The 22,788-nt window shown below is 38.5% G+C and overlaps 1 protein-coding gene across 1 annotated transcript in view; it reads right to left on the bottom strand.

The window, feature by feature from the left end:
• Positions 1 to 22,788, bottom strand: part of PRKAR2B (protein kinase cAMP-dependent type II regulatory subunit beta) — a 110,203-nt gene that overhangs the window by 75,280 nt on the left and 12,135 nt on the right. The window contains exon 2 of the mRNA XM_082662048.1: positions 5,207 to 5,242. Within this exon, the coding sequence (XP_082518174.1) occupies positions 5,207 to 5,242 (36 nt within the window). The remainder of the gene's footprint in view (positions 1 to 5,206; positions 5,243 to 22,788) is intronic.

Genomic DNA, 22,788 nt, shown 5'->3' with positions numbered 1-22,788 from the left:
TATGACAGACTAAGACACAGAGATGAGCATTTTATTGTTTTGTTTTGTCTTAAACTATGTTCAAGAGAGCTGACCACTAACGTTTTTGAGAGCCTAGACACTCTGCTTTATAAAAACCATCTAACTTAACCATCATAACAAAAGTGAATACAGCTGCTGTGATACCAAAATGAAAGAAAATGAAAATAAGGAAGTAACACTCAATGAGGTAAATAACTTCCAAGCAAATTTACACAGTAAATGGGTGGTTTGAACTCAGGTCTGTATAACTCTACATCCTAGGGTCTTTCCCATATAATATACTAGATGAACAACAAAGCAACAGAATTGTGGTTTGGTTGAAGTTTTACTCTTCAAAGATTTATTCAGCTACTACCTCTACTACGACCAATAATTTTTAATAATAATTACAACAATAAATGGTATGTTTCCCATCTTTCCACCAAAAAGAATAATCTTCCAAAACAGAAAGTCCATAATAAGCTCTAAGAGAAATTAAATGCAAAACTGTCAGTGCTAATTCTATCAAAACTCTAAAATAGATTATGTATATGACTTCTGTGTATTTAAAAAGACATAAGATAAGAAGTGATTACTCAGAGTGTAAATGGATTAAAAAAGAACAAAAGCAGTATTTCTTTTTCTTTTGTTTAACAATAGGATTGTGGGGTACTGTAAAGTTACGGATGATCATACTGCAATATATAAATGTATCAAATCAACATGCTGTATACCTTAAACACACACAATGTTACATGTCAATTATATCTCAATAAAAATATAAGCAAACAAACAAGCAAACAAAGGTTATGGGCTACTGTCAGGAAGATACCAGAGATACATTTACCTGGATTTCAAAAAACATCTGACAAAACGAAGCAACTGACAAAGCATTAACCTCCAAAATTTACAAGCAGCTCATGCAGCTCAATATCAAAAAAACAAACAATCCAATCCAAAAATGGGCAGAAGACTTAAATAGACATTTCTCCAGAGAATATATACAGACTTTCAACAAACACATGAAAGAATGCTCAACATCATTAATCACTAGAGAAATGCAAATCAAAACTACAATGAGATATCACCTCACGCCCGTCAGAATGGCCATCATCAAAAAATCTACAAACAATAAATGCTGGAGAAGGTGTGGAGAAAAGGGAACCCTCTTGCACTGTTGGCGGGAATGTAAATTGATACAGCCACTATGGAAAACAGTATGGAGGTTCCTTAAAAAACAAAAAATAGAACTACCATACGACCCAGCAATTCCACTACTGGGTATATACCCTGAGAAAACCATAATTCAAAAAGTGTCATGTACCACAATGTTCATTGCAGCTCTATTTACAATAGCCAGGACACAGAAGCAACCTAAGTGTCCATCGACAGATGAATGGATAAAGAAGATGTGGCACATATATACAATGGAATATTACTCAGCCATAAAAAGAAACGAAACTGAGTTATGTGTAGTGAGGTGAATGGACCTAGAGTCTGTCATACAGAGTGAAGTAAGTCAGAAAGAGAAAAACAAATACCGTATGCTAACACATATATATATGGAATCTAAAAAAAAAAGGTCATGAAGAACCTAGGGGCAGGATGGGAATAAAGACGCAGATCTACTAGAGAATGAACTTGAGGACACGGGGAGGGGGAAGGGTAAGCTGGGACAAAGTGAGAGAGTGGCATGTATATATATACACTACCAAATGTAAAACAGATAGCTAGTGGGAAGCAGCTGCATAGCACAGGGAGATCAGCTCAGTGCTTTGTGACCACCTAGAGGGGAGGGATAGGGAGGGCGGGAGGGAGGGAGACCCAAGAGGGAAGAGATATGGGGATATATGTATACGTATAGCTGACTGACTTTGTTATAAAGCAGAAACTAACACAACATTGTAAAGCAATTATACTCCAATAAAGATGTTAAAAAAAAAAATCTGACAGTTTCATCATCATAAGTTTTGTAGAACTTATCCTCTCTACCGTATAAGGCAAGACCCTACTGTTCCAAATGCCCACCTGTTTTTATCCATTAATCACACTCCACTACACGCCTTTCATTCCTGAACCAAGTGGAAAACTAACTTATGAAACCCTGAAACCACTACAAACTCTTAAAATTCTAGGAATGAATTTTGTTTGAAAATACTGAGTGAAACTGATTCCTTTTACTTATAGAAATAAAAACCAACAGGTTTGTGGGCAGGCACTGAAAACACATGAGGAGAGTTCAGCAGAAACAGTGTTATTTATAAAAATGATCTGAAATTATGTATTTGTTAAACACATCCTTAATATAAACATTGCCCTCATCCTCATGAACCATAACAAAAGAAAAATGTATAAAAGGGAGAAATGTTTTGTTTGAAGTATTCAGGTTGAAATATTTACTTTTGATAGGTACGGTATGAATATCAAAAGCCAAAACCTCAAAGATGTAGGAAACTCAGTCAAATCAGGAATATATCATAACACACTATTTTTAAATTTTCATTCAATCAAAAGTGATTGAATACCTAGCACTACACATAGTATATTTATTGTTATAATGTATATATACAGTACTTATTGTTGTAATTATTATTAAAAAATAGACAAGTAAGGGGCTTCCCTGGTGGCACAGCGGTTAAGAATCCACCTGTCAATGCAGGGGACACAGGTTCCATCCCTGGTCCGGGAAGATCCCACATGCCACGAAGCAACTAAGCCCTGCGCAACTGCTGAGCCTGCGCATCACAACTACTGAATGCCGGGCACCGAGAGCCCGTGCTCCACAACAAGAGAAGCCACAGCAATGAGAAGCCTGCACCGCAGCGAAGAGTCGCCCCCACTTGCAGCAACTAGAGAAAGCTCACGCGCAACAGCGAAGACCCAACGCAGCCAAAAATAAATAAATAAAATAAATTTTTAAAAAAATAGACGAGTAAGAAATAAACTCTTGTATCAAGAAGTAAACTCTTGTATCCTACATATCTGGTTGACTTATTTTTTTCCCTTAAATTACAGGTATCACATTACAAATTTAAAGTTACAATTTATTTCTGAAAAGAAAAAGTATTTCTGAATTAAAACTTTATCAAAAAAAGATATCCTAAGAAATATTTTTAATTATCAGATACGAATTTCCCTATTTTAAGTAGATGTCTATTTTTTTTATGTTCAGGAAATGCTACTTCCAAAGAAATTGAAGTCTACTACTGCATTGAATTACTTTTCACCACTAGATTAAATTAACAAAGAGAACTGTAAATTTCCTCCCCAAGATGTCTTAAGACAGTTTCTGCTTTCTTTGTTAAAAAAGTTTTAGACAAAGACCATTGTTCTTCTTACCCAAGGCAGTAAATATAATTTTATTTCCCTTGCCTGAAAGACTGAAAATGTGTATAAAATGCTTACCACAGTGACTGACCCATCAGGAGTATTCCATAAGTCAATTCTCTTTTCCTTCCAATAATTAATGTCAAAATTCATTCTCATAGTGCTTTCCAGCATGTTATATTATTAGGGTAACAATATTTACACTTTTTAAGGCTTTTACAACATGACTCCTGAACGTGGTATCATTTCATTTTTCTTTAAATCGAACTGCTCCCTGTTGTTTTCAATGGCATTTCCTATTGCCTGTCACTTGGAATAAATGCAACATTTGACTTGAACGTGTATTTCTTTGCCGGCATTCTAGCTTGTCTACATTTCCAGCCAATCTTGCTGAGATACACTGGACACAGATTCAACAGTGGTGGTGGGGAGTGAAATAGGGTGTTTCAAAACGAACCTATATACTAGAGCCCCTGATCCTTCAACTGATGCTAAGTATACTGAACAACAAATATTAATGGAATTTGCCCAGAAATAAATGTCTCATGTCAGTTTGAGGCAGAAAGAGAGACAATTTATTCTAAGAGTCTTAACTATGTTCCTACAGAAAGAATCTTACATCACGGAGACAAGATATCTCACTACTGATTCTGTCTTATTGTTCCTCTCTGTTTCCACCACTGCTCATGAAAGACTACATATTACACCAGAATATGATCACTCTTGATAGCTCTACTCTGGGATAAAGTCTGATTGATGCCTTACTGACATAATCTCTCATTCCATGAAAGGCATTGTAATCTACACTTTGTTTTCAACATTAAAAATAGATATGCCTCAACATTACAAAAAGCTCAGGAGGATAAAGTAGGTACCATCACAATACAGCGTATTATCCTAATCCCTGTCTTTTTCCTTATAGACCTGGTCACCACATAATAAGAGTAAATTATGCCAGTAACTGCTGACAAATTAAAAATAAAACTCAATCTTAAAACACATTTAATAATATAGCACAGATGGAAATTAGGTAATTTTATGAAACAAATGACTCATTTGTATTATATAAATGTCAAAGATGATCTGTTTGAAATTATTTCTTGTGTTTTTCAACCAAAAAACTCCAGTTATATATAAAAGAAAGTCACTTTCTCAAACCAAACATGGTAGTACTTCACTTGTCCTCTATCTTTAGAGAAGAAGGTATTTCACAAAAGTGAATTTTCCAAACAATAATTTATCCATTTCAGCTCCCAAACTCATTTAGGATAGAATGCTTTACTTCCCACCAATGTAATGCAGGTGGTGCCCAGTATAGTGAACCAAATTTAAGCACCTGTCAATGGTTAAGGTCGCCCTCACTGTGAATATGCAGTAGGTTACTGTGGTATCTCTAGGACAGCAATAGCCCCTGGGGCAGGAACAAATATAAAGCAATTTGCTCCTATTCTGAATGGGACCCCATGATGACAAGGTCTTATATCGGAGTGTTATGAGTTTTCCTGTCCTTTATTAAAAACTCTCCATCCCTCCCTGTTTCTAGAGTGTCCTTTACCCAGCTTCTAAATTACTTCTTCTAAACTGTGACTGGCAAACCAGATAACCATGTAGATAATAATTTATCAAGATCAGAAATAAACAAATTGGGGCAAGAGTCTCCATCCATTAGCCTCAGTGCACAGTGTGGTTTTAAGTTTAGCCACTCAGTGTGTATTTCCAATTATTTCCTAGTTCTTGATTTTATCAGATGGTTGTGTTTTCTGGGAAAATGACTGACAAGTAAGTTATTACTCTATAGCAATTATTCTTTTCATACCTTCTTATCCAATCCATTTTAAAAATGTCACCATTAGTGAGCAAAATCCATCATCAGACTTACCTGAGGCACGCCTCGTAAATCGGTTTATTACTGGAGCTGAAAGAGAAAAGCGGAATAATATGATTAGATAAAATTTTAATTTATCCAAAACCCTGAAAACGACCTAAATTGTTAAGTGATCCCATAAATTAAATAGGAGAAAGATATGAATGAATAAATAATGCAAGAAGAAAAACCATTAATATATGAAAATTAAATGTTTTAATTCACTAGTAGCCAAAGAAATATAAATTAAAATCAATATTTCACCTGTTAAATTGGTCCCCCCAACACACTTTAAATGAAAATCCCTAGTTATGTGTGGCTGAAACTACTTAACTGGGACAGTGCCAATCTATATAATATTTTTGTAAACAATTTGGCAATTACATCTAGTGTCGTAAAAGGTGTGTCTCCTTTAAGAGAGTAACTCTACTTTTAAGAGATTTATCCTAAAGAAGTATTACTAGAGAAGGAAAAAGATACACACACGTCCGTGCGCACGCACACACATCTATTCAACAGCATCATTTTTACAGTGAAAATATTTGGAAACAAAACTAAAAATGCTCACATATACTGATATCATTATTAGGTAAAGGATGGTATATTTGTGGTTTTGACAATTTTTGTGCGACCCAAAGGTCTATCTGTGGAAGGCTGCAATTTCAGGCTGGTGTATGGGAGTGCATTGCTCAGCTGGTAAGCCCACCCTTGGCCCACGCCCTGCATTCAACTTAGCTCTGTTGTTTCTTCTTGGTTTTGCTTATAGATACCTTACAGTTATCTCAAGACATTAGGTTTTTAAAAACTTTATTTCTTGAGAGAAGCAGGTAAGTTTACAATTCATATTATATACAGAAAGGACATCATGTATTACACTGTATATTTTAGTAGCAGGATGTCATGGGTCTACTATGATACTTTTTAATACTTCAATACTTTTAAAACAGTAATTATAAAGACTGTTTACACTATGAAAATAGGTCAAGTAAAAAAAGAAGACTTAAAATTTTTGTCAGCATTATGGTTACAGAGCACAAAAAATATAGATGCTTCGGAATAAGTACTAGAAGAAAACTGTCAGATGTTTCACACTAATCCTTGCAACATTACTGATGACAACATTTTACAGTAAGGCTCAGAGATATGGATTAGTTTGCTTTAGATCACATAGTCACCCTGTGGCAGAGCTTGAGAATTCCAATGCAGGCACTTCTAGCACCAAAATGTTGCCCCACCAAGAACAGAAAGCAAAAATACTGACACCTGAAATCACCACGTAATAGATAATTATTCCCTTCCATATTGATCTCCATTGTTATTAAGGATTAACTGTGTGAAATCATTCACAAACCCAATTATTAAAACACTATAATGTATAGCAAAATTATATACTCTAAACAGAGCAAGAGAAAATTCCCACTACTTATATACCAAAATAATTCAGCCATATAGCTGCAAAGTCACAAATTACTTATATAAAAACCTTTCATCAGGTAAAGTGTAGTTATATTTTATATATCGCACGCACAAAAAAACTTCCATCAGTTTTCTTGGACACCTTCAACCCCCTTTTGCACAACTCCTTCAGAACCTAGTCTAAAAAAAGCCTCCCCAGCAAGCTACAAGGACAGGGGAAACTTCAACCACAGGAATGCAGAATAGATAGTGCTGGCTGCCCAGGGCAAGATGAAGGTAAAAAGCATATCTCAGCCTTGGGGCAAAAAACAGAGCAGACACTCTCCTCCCCCTCTAGTCTCTCTAGACAATGAAATCACAGCACTGTGAGCTTCTGGTTTGAAATGTTGGGACATCTTTGTTCCCTTGCGGTCCCTTAGGTTTCTGTGCCTTTTTTTTTTTTTTTTTTGGCCACACTGCACAGTTTGTTGGATCTTAGTTCCCTGACCAGGGATTGAACCCAGCCCTCAGCTGTGAAAGCATGGAGTCCTAACCACTGGACTGCCGGCGAATTCCCTGTGTCTTTCTGAAGTGTTTAAGGCAGAGATTTTCAACGAAGTGGCATCACCATCCAGGAGGTGTATTCTAAAGTTGTGGGAGCAATTTTTTCAACTGTCACAATAATTCAGAAGACATCCTTGGCTTTTGACAGACCACGTACAGGACAATCCTGTACCACAGAGAACTGTCATGAATCCCAAAACTCTTGTCCTGCACTACTTTCACATATCCCACTGGACATTCATGTTGGCAAACGAGTCAATTTATAACCACCTGAGCCTAAATTCTAACACTGTTTATACATAAATACGATTATTATATGCAGTTTTAATATACATCAGATTTTCTACAACACAAATACAACATAAATCAATGTTGGGGGGAATTTGGGGGTTTTGGGGGGTATTTTTGTTTTGTTTGGAATTTTACTAATAGATGCTCATCATTTCAAAAAATCATGTCACTGATGTATCACTTGTGGTATCTGAATAACCAGTACAATACACCTGATCAGACTACATCTGCAGCTTTCATATTCTTAGTGATTCTACGTGTAAGTGGGAGAATCTAAGTGCATTATGTCTTCTTGTGTACATGTAAGCACATACCTGCTGAAACACATTTTACTTACTATAAATTAATTGCCTCATTTCTCCTTTATATTTTTGCTAGAAATTATATCAATGTTTAAATTGTGCGTAGAGAAGTTCTATGACTGTGACTTCCATTTCCCAATAGTAAATGGGGCACAGGACTGGGCAGTTAAGAAGATGGGGGCACCAGGCATGTGGTACCCAGTAGTTAAGGTAAACACTGGGTTTTGACAAAATTACCAAAACTCCAATCCCTCAAAACATATCCCTTCATATCCACTTGCAGGGATGAAACAAATGTTTCCTGTACCAACTCTTGGCAAGCTAACAGTAACCTTCACAATTTTTCTAGCCTTTTTAGTTTAGTTACCAAAATGGGGAAGAAGACTGAGATTCAGGGTGGAGACTCTGCTGTAAGTAAAGCGATGTGCAGCTGGGCTTGGGGTGCCTGGTGTTTTCTCTCCCAGGAACCCAAGTACAGGGAAGGGGAGCAGGAGGAAGGTGAGGAAGGACGCACCACCGGGCGCCGACTGGGGTCAGGAGACGTGGGCTCCACTGCTGGCCCCATCGCCTTCCCGGAAAGCTTGGATGAATCGTATAACTTTGACCTAAATCCTCAATTTAAAAAACATGCAAGGTAAGATCTGCCCTCCGTAATTCAAGGGGGGTTTTATGAAAAAATAAATAAACATCTTTGAAAGTGCCCGTAAACTATAAATTCCTATTCAAATATGAGACTGATGTTTACTATGAGCTAATATTACCAATCTTAACATTACATTTTTTGCATATACAAAGTAAACAGCAGCACAAATTCACAAAAAAGTTAATAGATGATGCTTTAAAATGTGCTAAGTCAAATTAGGTTTCCTCAGACTCTTGGTTTCCACCTTTATATTTTCCTATTCTATAGATATTCTGTAAGTGTATTTACACACACACACACACACACACACACATTAGGAGAATATAGAAGGAAAAATATAGCAAACGTATTATCTGCCTGGAGAAACATATGATTTAAGAATATACTAAACGCCCCTAACATTTTAAGGAGATATAACCTAAGATCTTAATGAATCCTAAGGAAAAATACAGAAATGTTTATGTAGGTTTGACTTTCTCCCAAGCGCCATTCCAGCGCAATACGGACAGTCCTGTGTTCCTATGAATGTCTTTGCACTTGTCTATCCAGAGATCCCATCAGTTCCCAAATTAGACGGATCTTAATTCCTCAGCCCCCAGAAGTATAACTGATTCAAGTCTTCTTTAATCCTGGAGTATCCTTACAGGAAAAACTCTCTACTACTTGAGGTGGCTGAATGAGCCTCTCTGTTCCTAGCACTGAAAACAGCCTCCCACACCTGTGACTGGAGTTTCGCGGAGCCAGCAGGACCTGCTTATCTTCTCACCTCTTTATGCCTGAAGCCCAAGATAAGCAGTGCCTGGTAGATAAGAGGCACTGAGTAAACAGCTGTGGCGTGAATCAATCAACTCTGTGAAGTAAACTGAGCAAGTCTCCTTGTCCCACTTATTCCACTGTTTATTGGATGTGGATGCCGGGCACTGGGAATGTGACAGAGTCCCTGCCTCTGAAGAGCTTGACCAAGTTGGGGGTATTTTCACATACTATGACTGCAAGGGCTTATGCCACACACGCAGCTGCCCTAACAGAAAAATTTAGGTAAAAAGAGAAGTTCCGTAGAAAACTAGAAAACTTAAGAAATTCTATAAAAACAAAAGCAGTCAACTGAAAGCATGAACCAACGAGTTTGGCCTTCAGAAAGGAAAGCCAGGTTGATAGTCATGCAGACAGTTTGCACCTCTGAGCATAATGCTGGGAGAGAAGTTCCAGATTAAAGAAATAAGAGTGCTGAGTTGTGATTTATGGTCATTAAACACACACACACACACACACACACACACACACACACACAGCCACCCTATCTATATTGGAGCCACACTGGTTAAATGGACTTTTGCAGAAGAGTGTTCATATGCCCTGAAGTGAGATGTACACAACAATCTTGGAGTCAGCACAATAATTAACACACCTAGCCTCCTATGAGTCGCCTTTTCTAGCAATAAACACTTTCCGAATCTGCTGTCTAAATAAAAGATTCTAGAAATTATGTCAATTGAAACCGTGTTAACTAATTATATTTGATAGAATAAATACTTAGCTCAGAGTAAATTAATTTCTCTTATGCCTGGGCTTCAAAAATTAAAACTGAAATAAGGCTCACCCTTGAACCAAGGAAGAATTAACTTTTTAAAATATCAACAGCAACGAAAGCAAATAAACAACAAAACCTGAAATATTTTGCTAATTAATGTAACAGGCATAATTTTCAAACTTTTTTATACAGGTTTAATTTTTGACATTGAAAAGGACTATATTTTCTGTGTCTTTGTTAAAGCCATGTCTGCTCACAGTACTTCTGACTGTACATGATGGGAACTGTTTGAGAGGCTGGCATTTGGGGGACCAATTTTCTTCTTCCTTTTTGATTATACAGCATGAGATCAGGCATCAACCTACCCTACACACAGAGCATGGCTGCAGGTAGGGCTGAATGAAATGAAACAGACATTTAGCTTTTAAAAATTGCCAGCTTTAAAGACCACTAAAAAGATGCACGGTTTTGTTCTTTCTATTCACAAAGCAAACTCCTCAAAATATAACTGATATTCTAAAATACTGAGGTCATAAAATATAACTATTACCATAGGGGGAAAATACACTCCTAGTTACTTTTGCTTACAAAGGAACTTGATTCTCTACTGTTTTTTTTTTTTAATTTATTAATTTTTTTTTTTGGCTGTGTTGGGTCTTCGTTGCTGCGCGCGGACTTTCTCTAGTCACGGTGAGCTGGTGCCACTCTTCGTTGTGGTGCACGGGCCTCTCATTGTGGTGGCTTCTCTTGTCGGGGAGCACGGGCTCTAGGGCACATGGGCTTCAGTAGTTGTGGCACATGGGCTCAGTAGCTGTGGCTCGCAGGTTCAGTAGTTGTGGCGCACGGGCTTAAGAAGTCCCTTTTTTTTTTTTTTTTTTTTTTGCGGTATGCGGGCCTCTCACTGTTGTGGTCTCTCCCGTTGCGGAGCACAGGCTCCGGACGTGCAGGCTCAGCAGCCATGGCTCACGGGCCCAGCCACTCCGCGGCATGTGGGATCCTCCCGGACCGGGGCACAAACCTGTGTCCCCTGCATCGGTAGGCGGACTCTCAACCACTGCACCACCAGGGAAGCCATCTTTACTTTTTAATTCATGAGGATTCTACCCTCTTAGGAACAGGAAGAAAAATATAGCTTTAGCTAGCAGAGTCCTAAGGTAGCTAAGCATATAAAACCACACACAGAGCTGATGCAATACCAATGTCGAGGAAAAAGGCTCCCAAATACTTTTAGGATTTTAAAATGTGGGCTCAGAAGAAAAGCAGGAGATGGGAAAGGTCATTGTCAAAACTACATCAATTCAGGGACTTCCCTGGTGGTACAGTGGTTAAGAATCCACCTGCCAATGCAGGGGACACGGGTTCTAGCCCTGGTCCGGGAAGATCCCACATGCCGCGGAGCAACTAAAGCCTGTGCGCCACAACTACTGAGCCTGCGCTCTAGAGCCTGCGTTCCACAACTACTGAGCCCGCATGCCTAGAGCCTGTGCTCCGCAACAAGAGAAGCCACAGCAATGAGAAGTCCATGCACTGCAATAAAGAATAGCCCCACTCGCTGCAACTAGAGAGGGCCTGCGTGCAGCAACGAAGACACAACACAGCCAAAAATAAATTAATTAATTAAAAAAAAATTACATCAATTCAATCTCTGCTTCCACATATGCTAAAACTGTCTCTTCTAAACTTATAGGATCAAGTATGTGCAAGTATGTATGTGCGAAGCAGATTTATGGAAACTAATGTTTTGTTTTAAGAGTGAATACTCCAGACTAGACCACTAACAATACTAGGAAAACCAAAAGCTCGGAGAGTTTGAACTGTCACACATCCCTGAAGTCACAGTAAAACAGACCCAGAAAACGGTAATTAAGGAAAATAAAGGGCTCTGAAATGAAACGGTAATTAAGGAAAATAAAGGGCTCTGAAATGAAGACTGAGAAAACAATCAGGGCAATGTGATTAAGGTTGGCCTAATCATAAAAGTACAGTTTTAGAAAATACCATATTCAAATCCTCCCCCTTGTCTTCACAGAATTAAGATGTTCCTGCTATTCTAGGCTCAGCTCAAATGTCTCCTCCTAAAGAAGCCTTTCTCTAAACATTCTCCAGGTCCTCTCAATCACATCATCCTGCTTCTTTTCTTCCAAGCATTATCAGAAGACATCTAGTACATTATGTTTACTGTGTTTTTTTGTACACTACTGAGAGGGCAGTATCCTTCCTTGGCTGTTTTACTACTGTATCCCCAGTGCCTAGAACACTGCTTGATATAATATGTATTTGGTTCAACAAATACTGAATGAAAAGTGTTAATGAAAAATTAGTACAATAAGGGTATTCCCTGATACTTAAAGATTATTTGGACAAGTGTAAGTGATAATTTATATACATATTGTATTTATGAAACCCATAAATTAAAATACATTACCAGCTGTAACGTAAAATAGACTTAAAAACAGTAGACCTTGACTGACTGGCATTTGGCTTTTTGTACAAGCTGCAAAAATAAGTCCCACTTATGCCCCAAAACTACAAAAATGTAACCCAGATGCTAGTTTCCAGCAAAAATAATGAAAAATTTCACAAGATAATCAGTGCAGAAAGCAATGACACTTCTCAATTAAAATGTGGAAAAGAGAATTTCAAAAGCATCCATGTTTCCAACGGTTTTACTTTTAATCAAGGTGAAACTGACATACAATGAAATGCACAACTCGCCGAGTTCTGACACATGCATACACCTATATAACCAACACTCCAATCAAGATATAAAACATTTCCAACACCCTGGAAAGGTTCCACAAGCCCCCTTACCGTCAATTCCCACTATCCCTTAGGAAACTACTGTTAGGATTTCTACCACCATAGCTTAGCTCTGCCGTTCCGTGAATTTCATATAAATGTGAGATTTATTCTCACTGTTGAGAGGATCAATAGTTCTTTTTTATTGCTGAGTAGTATTTCATTGTGTGAATGCACTACAATTTGTTTATTCATTCTCCTGTTGATTTTTTTTTTCCAGTTTGGGCTACTGTGAATAAAACTTCTATAAATATTTTTATACAAATCGTTTTGTGAACATATACATTTGCTTTTCTTAAGCAGATGCCTAGAGTGGGAATGCTGGTTCATAGGTGAGTGAATGTTTAACCTTATAAAAACCTGCGGATTTCCTAACGCTTTGTACCATTTCATACTCTCATAGGAAATAAACAAGACTTCCAGCTGCTCTATCTCTTTGCTAACATAAGGTATGTCATTTTAGCCATTCTTGTGTTTAGTGGCAACTCACTGTGGTTTTAATGTTAATTTCCTTAATAACTAAAAATACTGAGCACCCTCCCATGGGCTTATTGGCCATTAAGTCTTTTTTTTTTTTAATAAAACAGGTTTATTAATTAAAGGACTTCCCAAGTCTTTAGTACTCCAAATGACATTTGTTTTTTGGGTTTTTTTGTTTTTGTTTTTTTGTGGTACGCGGGTCTCTCACTGTTGTGGCCTCTCCTGTTGCGGAGCACAGGCTCTGGACGCGCAGGCTCAGCGGCCATGGCTCACGGGCCCAGTTGCTCTGCGGCATGCGGGATCTTCCCGGACTGGGGCACGAACCCGTGTCCCCTGCAGGCAGACTCTCAACCACTGCCCCAACAGGGAAGCCCTTTTCGGTTTTTTTTAATAGATCTTTGTTGGAGTATAATTGCTTCACAATACTGTGTTGGTTTCTGTTGCTCAACAAAGCAGATCAGCCATATGCATACACATGTTCCCATATCCCCTCCCTTTTGAGCCTCCCTCCCATCCTCCCTACCCCAGCCCACTACTATTTTACCTTCAGTAGCGTATATATGTCGATGCTACTCTCACTTCACCCCAGCTTCGCCCTCCCAGCCCATGTCCTCAAGTCCATTTTCTATGTCTACTTCTTTATTCCTGCCCTGCAACTAGGTTCATCAGTACCATTTTTTTGTTTTTTTTAAGATTCCATATGTATGCGTTAGCATACGGTATTTGTTTTTCTCTTTCTGATTTACTTCACTCTGTATGACAGACTCTAGGTCCATTCACCTCACTACAAATAACTCAATTTCGTTTCTTTTTATGGCTGAGTAATATTCCATTGTGTATATGTGCCACATCTTCTCTATCCATTCATCTGTCGATGGACATTTAGGTTGGTTCCATGTCCTGGTTATCGTAAATAGAGCTGCAATGAACATTGTGGTACATGCCTCTTTTTGAATTATGGTTTACTCAGGGTATATGCCCAGTAGTGGGATTGCTGGGTCATATGGTACTTCTATTTTTAGTTTTTTAAGGAACCTCCATACTGTTCTCCATAGTGGCTGTATCAATTTACATTCCCACCAACAGTGCAGGAGGATTCCCTATTCACCACACCCTTTCCAGAATTTATTGTTTCTAGATTTTTTGATAATGGCCATTCTGACAAGTGTGAGGTGATACCTCACTGTAGTTTTGATTTGCATTTCTCTAATAATTAGTGATGTTGAGCAGCTTTTCATGTGTCTCTTGGCCATCTGTATGTCTTCCTTAGTGAAATGCCTATGTAGGTCTTCTGCCCATTTTTTAACTGGAGTGTTTGCTTTTTTGATATTGAGCTCCATGACCTGTTTGTGTATTTTGGAGATTAATCCTTTGCCTGTTGTTTCATTTGCAAATACTTTCTGCCATTCTGAGGGTTGTCTTTTCGTCTTGTTTATAGTTTCCTTTGCTGTGCAAAAGCTTTTAAGTTTCATTAGGTCCCATTTATTTATTTTTGGTTTTTACTGCCATTACTATAGGAGGTGGATCAAAAAAGATCTTGCTGTGATTTATGTCAAACAGTATTCTTCCTATGATTTCCTCTAAGAGTTTTATAGTGTCCAGTCTTACATTTAGGTCATTAATCCATTTTGAGTTTATTCTTGTGTATGGTGTTAGGGAGTGTTCTAATTTCATTCTTTTATATGTAGCTGTCCAGTTTTCCCAGCACCACTTAGTGAAGAGACTGTCTTTTCTCCATTGTATATCCTTGGCTACTTTGTGATAGATTAGTTGACCATAGGTGTGTGGGTTTATCTCTGGGCTTTCTATTTTGTTCCATTGATCTATATTTCTGTTTTTGTGCCAGTACCATACTGTCTTGATTACTGTAGCTTTGTAGTATAGTGTGAAGGCAGGGAGCCTGATTCCTCCAGCTCCATTTTTCTTTCTCAAGATTGCTTTGGCTATCTGGGGTCTTCTGTGTTTCCATACGAATTGGAAAATTTTTTGTTCTAATTCTGTGAAGAATGCCATTGGTAGTTTGATAGGAATTGTAGTGAATCTGTAGATTGCATTGGGTAGTACAGTCATTTTCACAATATTGATTCTTCCAATCCAAGAACATGGTATATTTCTCCAACTGTTTATGTCATCTTTGATTTCTTTCATCAGTGTTTTATAGTGTTCTGAGCACAAGTCTTTTGCCTCCTTAGGCAGGTTTATTCCTAGGTATTTTATTCTTTTTGTTGCAGTGGTAAATGGGAGTGTTTCCTTAATTTCTCTTTCTGATTTTTCGCTGTTGGTGTATAGGAATGCCAGAGATTTCTGTGCATTAATTTTGTATCCCACAATCTTACCAAATTCATTGATTAGTTCCAGTAGTTTTCTGGTGTCATCTTTAGAATCTTCTACATATAGTATCATGTCATCAGCAAACAGTGGCAGTTTTACTTATTCTTTTCCAATCTGTATTCCTTTTCTTTCTTTTTCTTCTCTGATTGCTGTGGATAGGACTTCCAAAACTATGCTGAATAAGAGTGGCGAGAGTGGACATCCTTGTCTTGTTCCTGATCTTAGTGGAAATGCTTTCAGTTTTTCATCATTGAGTATGATGCTTGCTGTGGGTTTGTCATATATGGCCTCTATAATGTTGAGGTAGGTGCCCTCTATGCCCATTTTCTGGAGAGTTTTTATCATAAATGGATGTTGAATTTTGTCAAAAGCTTTTGCTGCATCTATTGAGATGATCATATAGTTTTTATTCCTTAATTTCTTAATGTGGTGTATCACATTGATTGATTTGCATATATTGAAGAATTCTTGCATCCCTGGGATAAATCCCACTTGATCATAGTGTATGATATTTTTAATGTGCTGTTGCATTCTGTTTGCTAGTATTTTGTTCAGGATTTTTGCATCTATGTTCATCAGTGATATTGGTCTATAATTTTCTTTTTTTGTGATATCTTTTTCTGGTTTTGTTATCAGGGTGATAGTGGCTTCATAGAATGAATTTGGGAGTGTTTCTCCCTCTGCAATTCTTTGGGAGAGTTTGAGAAGGATAGGTGTTAGCTCTTCTCTAAATGTTTGATAGAATTTGCCTGTGAAGCCATCTGGTCCTGGACTTTCGTTTGTTGGAAGATTTTTAATTACAGTTTCAATTTCATTACTTGTGATATGTCTGTTTATATTTTCTAATTCTTCCTGGTTCAGTCTTGGAAAGTTGTACCTACCCAAGAATTTGTACATTTCTTCTTTCTCTAGTTGTTTTAAGTGTAGGGTTAGATTGTTTATTTGAGATTTTTGTTTCTTGAGGTGAGACTGAATTGCTATAAACTTCCCTCTTAGAACTGCTTTTGCCGCGTCCCATAGGTTTTGGGTCATCGTGTTTTCATTGTCATTTGTTTCTATGTATTTTTTAATTTCTTCTTTGATTTCTTCAGTGATCTCTTGGTTATTTAGCCTCCATGTATTTGTGTTTTGCACTGTTTAGCCTCCATGTATTTGTGTTTTTTACGGTTTTTTCCCTGTAATTGGTTTCCAATCTCATAGCGCTGTGGTCAGAAAAGATGCTTGATACGATTTCATTTTCTTAAATTTTCCAAGGCTTGATTATCAGTGACCCAAGATGTGATCTATCCTGGAGAATGTTCCATGTGCACTTGAGAAGAAAGTGTATTCTGGCACTTTTGGTTGGAATGTTCTATAAATATCAATTAGATCTATCTGGTCTATTGTGTCATTTAAAGCTTGTGTTTCTCTATTTATTTTCTGTTTGGATGATCTGTCCATTGGTGTAAGTGGGGTGTTAAAATCCCCTACTATTATTGTGTTACTGTCCATTTCTCCTTTCATGGTTGTTAGCATTTGCCTTATGTATTCAGGTGCTCCTATGTTGGGTGCATAAACATTTATAATTGTTATACCTTCTTCTTGGATTGATCCTTTGATCATTATGTAGTGTCCCTCCTTATCTCTTGTAACAGTCTTTATTTTAAAGTCTATTTTACCTGATACAAGTATTGCTACTCCAGCTTTCTTTTGATTTCTGTTTGCATGTAATATCTTTTTCCATCACTTCACTTTCAGTCTGTATGTGTCCCTAGGTCTGAAGTGGGTCTCTTGTAGACAGCATATATATGGGTCTTGTTTCTGTATCCATTCAGCCAGTCTGTATCTTTTGGTTGGGACATTTAATCCATTTACGTTCAATGTTATTATTGATATGTATGTTCCTATTACCATTTTCTTAATTTCGGGGGGTTTTTTGTGGGTCTTTTTCTTCTCTTGTGTTTCCTGCTTAGATAAGTTTCTTTAGCATTTGTTGTAAAACTGGTTTGGTGGTGCTGAATTCTCTTAGCTTTTGCTTGTCTGAAAAGCTTTTGACTTCTCCGTCGAATCTGAATGAGATCCTTGTTGGGTAGAGTAATCTTGGTTGTAGGTTTTCCTCTTTCATCACTTTAAGTATATCCTGCCACTCCCTTCTGGCCTGCAGAGTTTCCGCTGAAAAATCAGCTGATAACCTTACGGGGATTCCTTTGTATGTTATTTTTTGTTTCTCCCTTGCTGCTTTTAATATGTTTTGTTTGAATTTAATTTTTGTTAGTTTGATTAATATGTGTCTTGGTGTGTTTTTCCTAGGGTTTATCCTGTATGGGACTCTCTGTGCTTCCTGGACTTGGTTGACTATTTCCTTTCCCATGTTGGGGAAGTTTTCGACTATAATCTCTTCAAATATTTTCTCAGACCCTTTCTTTTTCTCTTTTTCTTCTGGGACCCCTAGAATTCTAATGTTGGTGTGTTTAGTGTTGTCCCAGAGGTCTCTGAGATTGTCTTCAATTCTTTTCATTCTTTTCTCTGCTCCTCAGCAGTTATTTCCACCATTTTGTCTTCTAGCCCACTTAATCGTTCTTCTGCCTCAGTTATTCTGTTATTGATTTTTCCTAGTGTTGTTCATCTCTGTTTGTTCTTCTAGATCTTTGTTAAACATTTTTTGTATTTTCTCAATCCATGCCTCCATTCTATTTCCACAATTATGGATCATCTTTACTATCATTACTCTGAATTCTTTTTCAGGCAGATTGCCTATTTCCTCTTCATTTATTTGGTCTTGTAGGTTTTTACCTTGCTCCTTCATCTGTGATATATTTTTTTGCTGTGTCTTTTTTTTTTTTTTTTTAATGAGTGGGATTGTGTTCTTGTCTTACTGGTTGTTTGGCCTGAGGCTTCTAACACTAGGGTTTGTAGGCTATTGGGTAGAGCTGGGTCTTGGTGCTGAGATGAGGAACTCCATGAGACCTCACTCAGATGAATATTCCCTGGGGTCTGAGGTTCTCTGTTAGTCCAGTGGTTCAGACTCGGAGCTCCCACCACAGGAGCTTCGGCCTGACCCTGGGCTCGTGAACCAAGATCCTGCAAGCCACCTGGGGCAGCAAAAACAACAAACAAAAAACAACAAACAAAAAAACACACAACAAAGAAAAAAATAAAATTAGACTAGGAAACTAACAGATATGTTAGGAAGAATATAAAAATAAAAATATAGATGAATAAACAACTGGAAGGTACATCAGTACTACAATAGTAAAAAAGAGGAGGAGGGAAAATTTTAAAAAAGGTGGGTGGGGAAGGCCTTGGCTGTGGAGGGCGGGGCCTAAGCAAGGGCGAGGTTTGGGTGGTGGGCAGGGCCAATGCTCAGGACCCACAGGTCTGGAAAAGGCTCTGGGGGCTGTGGGGGGCAGGGCTTAGGCTCAAGGAACAGAAGGGGCCCAGGCGTGTCCCCCACCCCTGGTCTCAGAGGGCAGCGGACCTCACCTGGGAGTCCAGCAGGCTTCCTGGGCTCGAGTGGGTGGGGCAAATGCCCTCCTCTCCTCTCCTGCTCCTCCAGTCTGGGAGGGCCCCTCCCACCTGCCTCTCCTGCTCTCCCCTGCCTCCCTCCTGTGCCCCCAAGGACCCACGCAGCCTGGAGGGGACTTGGAGGGCAGGGGATATGCCTCGGAGCTCAGCAGGCTCCCCGGCCCGAGTGGGCCAGGCAAATGCCCTCCACTCCTCTCCCGCTCTTCCTGGAGAGTCCCCCCCACCTGCCTCTCCTCATCTCCCCAGCCGCAGGGGCACCGATCCTGTCTGGCCTCCACTTTTCCTTTCCCCTCAGTCCCCCTACATCCTACCGGTTCACTTTGGGGTTCTTCCCGACTCCTTGGGCATCAGAGTCCCCCACCATGGGCTGGCAGGCGCCCTAGTTGTGGGGAGACACTAACTCCACGTCTTCCCACGTGGCCATCTTCGTTTATGTTTTCTTCATTAAACTGTTTAGGCCTTTTGCTCAGTTGGGTTTTGCTCAGATTGATGGGCTTTTTGTTATTGAGTTTTAACAGTTCTTTTTATATATTCTCAGTAACAACTAATTAGAATAACAGAAAAATCTCCCAGTTATAATAACAACAAAAACAATATGTTACTTAGAAATTAAACTAAGAAAAGACAAGAAAATCCTTTATGGAGAAAATGATAAAACACTGAAGAAATGAAAGGAAGACCAGATAAATGGAGATATGCAATGTATATGGAATATTTATGTCTCCAAATTTGTTTATGAATTCCAACAAACACCTAATAAAGTTTTTCACATCATTGAAGAAGCTCATCCTAAAAGTTCTGTGGAACAATAAAAGCCCATGAATAGTTAAACAATTCTGAAGAAAAATAAGGTGGATGTACTTACTTACCACATATCAGGACCATATAAAGTCATATTAGGAGAAAGAGAGAGTAATGAAAGAATGGACAAACCAACAGAACAGAATAGACTGTAAGTACCTTCACATAAAAATGGAAAATTGATGTTTAAAAATCAGTGAGGGAAAAAAGTCAATAAATGATGCATATTTTTAAAAAATGAAATGAGATTCTCATCTCATGCCAGGCACAAAAATAAATTATAGATGGATTAAAACCTTAAGTGTGAAACTCAAGACTTTTTCATTTTTACAAGAAAATGAAGAGCTTATCTTTTTAATTCGAGGTAGAGATAGATTCCTTAAGGCACAAAAAAGTATAAGTATAAAGGAAGGGATTAATGTTAGGCTACAATAAAATCAGGAAATTCTGTTCTTGAGTTAAATGGTATGAACATGAATGAAAAGAGTGAAACAGGTGAGGGAAATTAAGAGGTACAAGCTTCCAGTTACAGAACATGGGGATGAAATGTACAGCATGGGGAATATAGTCAATAAAAATGTAATATCTTTGTATGGCAAGGGATGGTAACTAGACTTATCATGGTAATCATTCTGCAGTGTATACAAATACTGAATCACTATGTTGTGCACCAGGAACTAACATAGTGTTGTAGGTCCATTATACTTCAACAAACAAATAAATAAACTCATAGAAAAAGAGATCAGATTTGTGGTTACCAGAGGCAAGGGTTGAGGGGATGGGCAACTGGATGAAGATGGTCAAATGGTATAAATTTCCAGTTATAGGATAAATAATGTAATGTAAAATGTGATTAATATAATCAACACTGCTGTGTGCTACATATGTAAGCTGTTAAGAGAGTAAATCCTAAGAGAGATCTGACAATATCAAATGGTCACTTGAATGTGGAGAACCAAGAACTCTTATACTACTGCTGAGAGTATAAACTCGTATAACAGCTTTGCAAATATGGCAATATGACGTGCAGTGAAAGCTGGGCATTCCCTACAACCAGCCTTTCTACGCTTAGGTATATACCCTAGAACTGCAGTCCTCAAACTTTGTGGTCTCAAAACCTCTTTACACTCTTAAAAATTATTTGCTTAGGGCTTCCCTGGTAGCGCAGTGGCTGAGAGTCCGCCTCCCGATGCAGGGAACGCGGGTTCGTGCCCCGGTCCGGGAAGATCCCACATGCTGCGGAGCGGCTGGGCCCGTGGGCCATGGCCGCTGAGCCTGCGCATCCGGAGCCTGTGCTCCGCAACGGGGAGAGGCCACAACAGTGAGAGGCCCGCGTACCGCAAAAGAAAAAAAAAAAAAAAAACACAAGCTGAAGGATGATAACTTACATAAATGAAACTTTCGTAAGTGGCACAATTTATATGAACTTTGAATACATGCAAAATATCATTATTTCTAATCTATGAATAAATGCCTTTGTAGTAAGAATACAAAAACATACATAGGAAGTATAAACACCAAATTCATCATAGTGCTGGTTATCTATGGAGAAGGAAGTTAAGAGAACGGGATAAGAGAGGGGTATCCAAGGAGACTCCTACTGTACATGTGATATTTTCTTCAAAGTAAAAAGACTGAAGCGTTAAAATCTGTTAGAGACAGGGGATGGCTCATGTGAGTGTTCCTTATTTAGTGTCTGTTCATTTCTGTATATTGGAAATATTTCATAATTTTTAAAAAAGAGAAGAGGGAGGGAGGGAGGGAGGGAGGGAGAGGGAAGAAGAGGGAGAGAGGGAAAGAGAGAAAATTTCTGCTCTGCTTGGTTTCGGAGATAAAAATCTCTCAGTATACTCAATACTATCAGCCCAACCAGATTAATTCACACTGCCTTTTTTTTTTTTTTTTAACTTTATTATCTTTGACATATAAAAATTACATATATTTAAGGTGTACAACTTGATGTTTTGATATATGTATACACTGTGAAAAGATCATCCCAATCAAGCTAAATAATTTAACCGTCACCTCTACAGTCACCACTCTGTGTGTGTGTGTGTGTGTGTGTGTGTGTGTGTGTGTGTGTGTGTTAAGATTTAACTTAAGATCTATCCTCTCAGCAAATTTCAAGTATACAATACAGTATTGGTAACTGTCACCACGCTATATACATTAGATCCCAGAACTCATTCATCTTGCATAACTGAAGTCTTGTACACTTTTAATGCTAAATGTGCTCCTAAAATATATTTCACTAAATATCCTTTCTGCAAATGCATTTTTCTTAAAATCTGAACACTAAAATACCTTCTGAATTCTTTTTAAGAAATTATAAGGAAATTATTTTAAGGTATTATGAGGAATCAAAGATCATAATATTGCTTAGTTGGTAAACTGTTGTTAATGACAGTAAAATAAGATATCAAGGACTTCCCTGGTGGCACAATGGTTAAGAGTCTGCCTGCCATTGCAGGGGACATGTGGTCGAGCCCTGGTCCGGGAAGATCCCACACGCCACAGAGCAACTACGCCCGTGCGTCACAACTACTGAGCCTGCGCTCTACAGCCCATGAGCCACAACTACGGAAGCCCACACACCTAGAGCCCGTGGTCCACAACAAGAAGTCACCACAATGAGAAACCAGTGTGCTGCAACTAGAGAAAGCCCATGCACAGCAACAAAAAGACCCAATGCAGCCAAAAATAAAATTAAAAAAAAAAAAACAACTAACGTTAAAAAATCAATGACAGGGCTTCCCTTGGTGGCACAGTGGTTAAGAATCTGCCTGCTAATGCAGGGGACACGGATTTGAGCCCTGGTCTGGGAAGATCCCACATGCCGCGGAGCAGTTAAGCCTGTGCGCCACAACTACTGAGCCTGCGCGTCTGGAGCCTGTGCTCCGCAACAAGAGAGGCCGTGATAGTGAGAGGCCCATGCACCACGATGAAGAGTGGCCCC

The sequence above is a fragment of the Grampus griseus genome (genome assembly GCF_964374135.1).
Source record: "Grampus griseus genome assembly, chromosome: 9".
Lineage (NCBI taxonomy): Eukaryota > Metazoa > Chordata > Mammalia > Artiodactyla > Delphinidae > Grampus > Grampus griseus.
This window is presented reverse-complemented; position numbering and strand designations above follow the sequence as displayed.